The 7612-nt window shown below is 43.1% G+C and overlaps 1 protein-coding gene across 1 annotated transcript in view; it reads left to right on the forward strand.

Moving 5' to 3' along the window:
* The window catches only part of SLC9A9 (solute carrier family 9 member A9), a 547504-nt gene that overhangs the window by 255671 nt on the left and 284221 nt on the right, over window positions 1–7612 (forward strand). Inside the window, exon 7 of the mRNA XM_007446943.1 lies at window positions 3279–3417. Within this exon, the coding sequence (XP_007447005.1) occupies window positions 3279–3417 (139 nt within the window). The remainder of the gene's footprint in view (window positions 1–3278; window positions 3418–7612) is intronic.

Consider the following 7612-nt stretch of genomic DNA (forward strand, 5'->3'; position numbering starts at 1 on the left):
TCCACTACCTGGAATGCCTGCTGCCCATCACTGACTGTTGACTTGATCAAGTGCCATCCCCTCTATTCTAAACTAGTGCCCCTTTCCTCATTTGTCCCATTAAATGTTGCACATCTCTCACAATCACTGTCAGCACTGTGACATGAGCTAGCTGTCTTCTCTATCTTAGGCTTCTCCGCCTATGCCTTGCATATGGTCAGTAAAATGTTTGTTGGCTCAAGTTCTGCTTCTCCTTTCCATGCCCTTCCCTGCCTGCCCGCCACTCCCTGCATCGAATCCATCACCTGGTACATAGCAGGTACCCCATGCATCTCTACTAACATCCTGAAGTGCTTTAGGGCTGGCAAATCAATGAACGAGTCTCCATAGGTCAAGGAGAATTAAGCTCTTCCCTTCAGCTAAATCAGATCTCACAGGGAAGGTATGAAATTTGGCTGCACCCTTTTGGGTGGGGATCAGAGCCCAGGAAGAAAACAGCATCTCCCAAAATGCAGACTATGAACCAGTGGAGATACCCAGATGATTTTAGGTGACACAAAGGGGAACTTTTGTTTTCAAATTTAATAATTACATAATCTCACGTGTATTAAAAAGCAATATATGAAGCAACTCAAAACTATGATTTCGTAAATATTATTTAATAAAAGCTTTTGCATTTGAATAAAAATGAGTTGATTTAAGAACAAACATTACATAAGTAATGATACGGAATATGGCCAAAAGAAGTGATGGTGGTGCTTCAAGCTAGGGAAGCATCGGGACAGAGAAAACACTTCCAGCGAGTGCAAAGGTGAAGATGGGGTTGGAGAGATGCCTGTTCTAAGGATCAGATCTGCTGGGAGCAGCCTTAGGAATTAACAGGATTATTTACAAAACTGCGTTACTGTGCGAAAACCTTTGTTTGAAAGACAGATTGCAACTGGAATGTTTCCTCATCACTACTGTTTTTTTACACACGCAGCCATGGGCACCAAGTTTCAGAATGGCCATGTGGTTTTACACCCTTTCCCAGGACTGTCAGCTACAAAGGACCCAGATATGGGTTTGCTTTTCCTTTTTTTCTGCAAAGCACAACACTTTACAAAAAGAAGACACTTCAAAGGCAATCCCTTTCTCATATACGTATCAGGGCTCCATTTGAGATCCACATTCATCTTCCTTATCCAATTACATGATCAAAGCAGAAGTGTTTGAAACAACCTAATTAAAAAATGGGCAGAAGGCCTAAATAGACATTTCTCCAAAGAAGACATACATACAATAATGCTCAACATTACTAATTACTAGAGAAATGCAAATCAAAACTACAATGAGGTGTCACCTCACACCAGTTTGAATGGGCATCATCAGAAAATCTACAAACAACAAATGCTGGAGAGGGTGTGGAGAAAAGGGAACCCTCTTGCACTGTTGGTGGGAATGTAAATTGATACAGCCACAATGAGAACAGTATGGAGGTTCCTTAAAAGACTAAACATAGAATCACCATGTGACCCAGCAATCCCACTACTGGGCATATACCCAGAGAAAGCCATAATTCAAAAAGACACATGCACCCCAATGTTCATTGCAGCACTACTTACAATAGCCAGGTCATGGAAGAAACCTAAATGCCGATCGACAGACAAATGAATAAAGAAGATGTGGTCCATATATACAGTGGAATATTACTCAGCCGTAAAAAGGAACGAAATTGGGTCATTTGTAGAGATGTGGATGGATCTAGAGACTGTCATACAGAGTGAAATAAGTCAGAAAGAGAAAAACAAATATCGTATGTTAACACATATATGTGGAACCTAGAAAGATGGTACAGATGAACCGGTTTGCAGGGCAGAAATAGAGACACAGATGTAGAGAACAAACGTATGGACACCAAGGGGGGAAAGTGGTGTGATGAATTGGGAGATTGGGATTGACATATATACACTAATTTGTATAAAATGGGTAACTAATAAGAACCTGCTGTATAAAAAATTAAATTAAATTAAATTTAAAAAAAAAGCAGAAGTGTTTGGCCTAGTTTGGGGGTTTAAAGACATCCAGGGGAAAACTGGAAACATTTAAAACTACCTTTTTTATGCCACACATTTTCCTGATGGAGAATCGGAACCCACTCCCCCTGTTCTCTCTTAACTAGTCTTTAGACACAAAAAGTCAGGTGAGAGAGTTAACGTACTCTCATCATCCAAGTCACAAGAGATTCAGTTACATCTCTGTAAAATCCTATTTAATCTCAAGTCAGTGTGTCTGGTGTACTGTTTGCTCTCTAAGAGCTCTAAGAGCTACAAGGTCCCTCCCAGCAGCCGCTGAGAAACTATTGATTTTGTCTGATTAGCTTTAAAGACCTTGTATTAAAATAAAAACTTCAAAAAAAAAAAATCTGAAAAGTTACTTCATTAGTCTCCCGAAAGCTACTGGTTCTAGCACATCTGTTCATTTTGATGCTACAATACGGAGCTCATGTTTCCTAAAATAGGACATACCTTGTCCTTTACATTAACACTGTGGGATTTGAGGCCCTGGTTACAAAAAGAAAATAGCAAATATGACATCCTCAAAAATATTTAAGTGAACAGACTGCCTATTGGTGGATTGATTTTTCTCTGTGGATATAAATCTGTTGGCAGCCACCAGAATTGGGGTATAAAAGATGACCTCAGGCAGCTGCTGCCATTTGTTTCAGTGGGAAAATGAGGGTTTGTCTCTCCCCAGGGGTTAATACTGTGATGCTTTGAACGTCCTCTGGGCTCTGTTTCTGAAGGGTTACACTGGAGAGGAGCAATGCTTTGTGGTTTATGACAAGATCACAGCAGAATATTTTGTGCATGCTGTGATTTGTATCACCCATTTGTGCACAGGCCATAAAAGTGCACTTTTTATCAGGAACATTTGTGAATATTTAACAGCACTGAAGACATATGGCCACTAAATAATTCACAGTTATCTATCTCCTCAGCAGATTCCTTATACGCCTACCATGTTTTAATGCCTAGTTTGCTCAGAAACAATATTCCTTACGACCCTTCCTATATAAAAATGTTTACTGACAGGCAGCAATATATAGATACCATGGGATTGGGTTGTAAGGAAGCGGAAAGCTTTCTGCCTTCTCCAGCTCTCTCTGTCCTCATCCGTTTCCCCTGAAAGCTTCCAACCGGCACCTAACCTCGTAGGAAAACGTGCCCTTCCCAAAAGTGGGTGCTAAATTCTGACTTCTGGTGTTTGGGCCATGAGATGGGAGTCGCTGACTAACCTTCACCCTCTTCTCTTTCCAGTTCTATATCCATTTACAGTCCCAAGGAGAATCCGAATGCATTTGATGCTGCAGCATTCTTCCAGTCCGTGGGGAATTTCCTGGGGATCTTCGCCGGCTCATTTGCAATGGGGTCTGCGTATGCTGTTGTCACGGCACTGATATCCTTTGTCCTGTGTGGAAAGCTGGGGACTGTTAACAGCAGTCAACTTCCCTGGAATGTTTCTGAGGACTGACAAATTCCAGGCTAGGAAATTGTTAGATAGTCTCGTTCAAGCGCAGTACGGCACCACTGGAGCCACCTTGATTCCGAGCCACCCCTCGAAGCATAGGTCGGTACCAGTGGAAGAGGGGCCCAGGCTCTTTTCCTGTCCAAGGCCAGTTCTAGCACTGCTCATACTGTCCCAATCCTAGGATAACAACAGTCTTAAAAAAATTCCCACCTAGGAATATAGGTGACCAGGAGGTATCAGGCCTGGATATATTAAGGTCAAGAGGAAGAACTGAAGATCTAAGGTCAAGAATAAAGCATGATTGACTGGGAGTGATAAACTAAGTGTTCTCTGCCTCCTTTTCAAACTTGTATCAAGCACTAGTTCACAGGGTTGGCCAAGCCAAAGATCACTGTGAGTTTAAACGAGCATCCATAGCTCTTTTATGGAAGGGGAACAGCAAGCAAAGCAGAAATGATGTTTGCCATATCCAGGCAATTGTGTCATCTTACTCCCTCTTTTTCAGCAGAGAGGTGGGAGGATGGGTAAAGTTCCTAGAGGATTTGAGCCGGGGAAAGAAGCTGGTCTGCTGAGCTCTTCACTCACAGCAGTTGGATGGGGCAAAAATAAGTCAGATTTGAAGAGGAAAGCCAGAAGGCTAATGTCAAGTGTTAACTGAGGCTACAGAGAAGAGGCAGAGCAAAGGACCAGAGACCTTGGGGGAAAAGAGAAGTAAGAAAGGAGAAAGATGCAAGAAGGGTCGGGAATCAAGGCAAGGAAAGCAAAATGTTGGGGTCTCTTTTCATGAGGACTAGCCTAACAGTTCACTGAACACCTGCTAAAAGGCTAGGTTCTACTAAAGTTTTCTAAGATAAGTCAGAAGATGAATAAAACATGGACTCTGCCTTCAACTAATGACAAACTTGGAAAGACAAGCTCTACAGTTAGAGTTGGATGGAAAGTGAGCGCTAAAGCTGCAGCCACCTTAGTAAGATTATAAAAGTTCAAATTATGATGAGGCCACTGTGTCTGGGATAGTCCAGTAGACTCTTGCCAATCCTATGATTCTGGAAAATCATCTGAAAAGCAGTATTTACATGCAGAGTAGGCCCTGGGCTTGACCTGAAAGATGGGTAGGATACAGGCAAAAGCCACATGATAAGAGATTCAGGAGAAGACCAGCATTCATGAAGGTGTGGCGGAGGGGGCACTGCCATGGCACACGGCAGTTGTGCCTGAAAGGACCTGAGGGCTCAGGCTGGTGAGCGGTGGAAGATGAGGGGACACAGGTGGGATGGAGTCAGCTTGTGGAGTATCTTGGAGTGTTATTCAAAGGAGCCTGGGCATCTTTCTATAGTCCACAGAGAGGGACACAATGAAAGTCCTGGTTTTAAAACATAAATAAGGAACTGGTATGTAGGGTGAATGAGAGAAGGAAGATTAAGATCAAGGAAAACTGTGATGATAACCTGTGGGGGTGGGGGGAATCGGAAAGGAGGCCAATGTTTAGAAGAATCTCTAGGACTTAGTGATTGGTTGGTACTAAGAGATAAGGAAGAGGAGAGAATCAAAAGACCACCCCAAAGTCATGTCCTGGAAACCCTGGAGAATGTCAACTCCATTGACAAAAGTAAGTCAGAAGAGGTAGGGCTGACTTCCAACTAAAAATAATGATTAACAATCTGCCCAGTACTGGAGACATGTCAGGCCCCCTACTACTTGTTTTACATGCAATAACTCATTTAACCTTCACAATGGTCATATCTTTTTTACTGGACACTGGAGCTTAGAAAGGGTAAGCTATTGCCCAAGGTCATACAGCTTGGAAGTAGAGCCAATATCAAACCCAAGGAGTGAAACCGAGAGACAGACCATGCTCTTGATCACTACTCCCTGTTGCCTCTTAATTATTAAGTGGAATGACGATGGAGGTCACATGTTGTTTGGAGTAGAGTAATAGTAATGGTCACAACATTTCGTGAATGTCTAGCATGGGCCTTTATATATATCTTCTTATTCGAATTAACCCTGTAAGACACCGGGTTACACAGGAGGAAATCGAGGCTCAAGAAGGTTAAGTAGCTCACTCTGAGTCACATACCAGTAATAATGGACATGATATTAATTATGTCATCTTACATATGTTCAGAACTGTACCACATGCCAGCCGTTGTCCTTAGTATTTTGCATAGATTATCTCAGATAGTTTTTATAAGAACCCTGGCAGGGAGATACTGTTATTCCCCCAATTTTCAGCTGAAGAAACTGACACATAAGGTTAGGCAACTTGTCTAAGTCCACACAGCTAGGACATTTCAGGGCAGGGGTTTAAAACCAGGCCTTTGGTCCCAGGGACAGCACGAGGTGGAAGGGCTGAGATTGGAACTTTTTTCTGCCCAGTGTGCAAGGAATGTATGGACACATAAGTAAACAAATTGATAAGAAAGGTAAAAATTCCTGGAGGTTGGAAGTCTGCCCTGATATTGGATCAGATCTGGGGAAAGGGGTGGAGAAAAGGAGGAGACAGGGGCTCAGTAACAGTGGCAACACCTGATGGCCTTGGGTCACAAACTCAGGCTGTGAAGGAGACAGGGGCACAGTCCATTCCTCCACCGTAACCACCTGGATGCCTTGTCCACAATGAGGCAGAGGCTCCTCAGACTGTGGGCCCCTGGGCTCCGGACAAGCTTAGGGCTTGACTCAGAACTGAACAACTTTCTGGAGGCCATGGAAAGAGAACACTTTACGCCCAGTTGGTATTCTGTTACTCAAATCGGCCTGAGCCTTCTCTTTACAACAAACTAGAAGAGGGAATTCAGAGGAACAAACTCCATTAGAAACAAAGCCTGCCCTCCAAGTAAGAAGAGGGGACATTGGAAAAGGGTCAAAGGGCAGCCCATGTTTTCCTCCAGATAAAGAATTGCTTCCAGACCCTTACTGAATCTCTTTCCAGAAAAGATGTTTTACAAAACAAATTTATTTAAATCACACTAATTGAAAAACTTACACATCCTTTGTTATATACCAGGCACTCTTCTGAGTGCTTAACATATTGTAAGTGGTTTATATACCTAGCAGGTAGGTTGCGCTATTATGCCCATTTTCAGACGTGGAAACCAAAGCGCAGAGTGGCCCACGGACCCGTCTAAGCTGATACCATGAATATGAGCCCAGGTAGAGTTGCCTTCCAGAGGCCACACTCCCAACCATGACATGATCCTTAGTATTTTGTGCTTTCTAAGACTTTACAAAACATTTTTAATATCTTCATTGCATGTTACTCTGCACATTGTATGAGTAGGTATTATTCTTATTGCCAGTTTACCTAGGATACAAATAAGGCTCACAGAGGTTAACGTACTGCTCAGAAATCACACAGCCCATGACTAGCAGAGCCAAGACTCAAACCCAGATCTACTAAGGCAGAGGTCATACTTTTTGCTTCCTTGCCCTGCTGCCAAACATCTCTTAATATGGAATCTTCCTTACACTTTGTTGTAGAAACGTAAAAATGCAACAGCATAACATCTCTTTATCTGTCAGGGCATTTTCCGCCTAGTGGTGGACACAATTACAAGGTAGCCCTGTCCCATCCATCACTAACTCCTAATCATCTCCCCATAGCCCATTCTCTGCCTGACTCAGATCACTGTGCCTTTGTTCTATTTGCAATTTATAGACTATTGACCAAGTGTCATCCTGGCCAAAATGAACCACTGCCCGCCAAAGGGCATCTTGCTTGACCTAGAAACAACACCCATTTTCCTCCATCCTACTTTTACAAAAGAGTCCGGGCAGCTTCCCTCTCACTGAACATAAATGCTCCTCCTGATTCAATTTCTATCCCCAAGAGAGAAGGCTCTTCAAGGTGATCTGTCCACAGACCAGCACTCCCTGGGGAGCAGTGGCCTCCTTCAGTGTTGACACACTGGCAGCATCTCACCCAGCCTCACTCCCCTTGGCTTTGTTTTCCCAGATCTGCCAGTGTTCTGAGGGGCACGCCCCAAGGGCTGAGTCCAAATTTAAGAAGTTTTGTGTCTACACTGAGCTGATTTTATCCTCTTAGTAAGACATCTTTTTTATCTGAACACCAGTTTGCATTTTTATAGGAGTGTTCAGCCCGCAATGAAGCATGATTCCTGCT

This window comes from Lipotes vexillifer, unplaced genomic scaffold (assembly GCF_000442215.2).
Source record: "Lipotes vexillifer unplaced genomic scaffold, Lipotes_vexillifer_v1.1 scaffold40, whole genome shotgun sequence".
NCBI classification, from domain to species: Eukaryota; Metazoa; Chordata; class Mammalia; order Artiodactyla; family Lipotidae; genus Lipotes; species Lipotes vexillifer.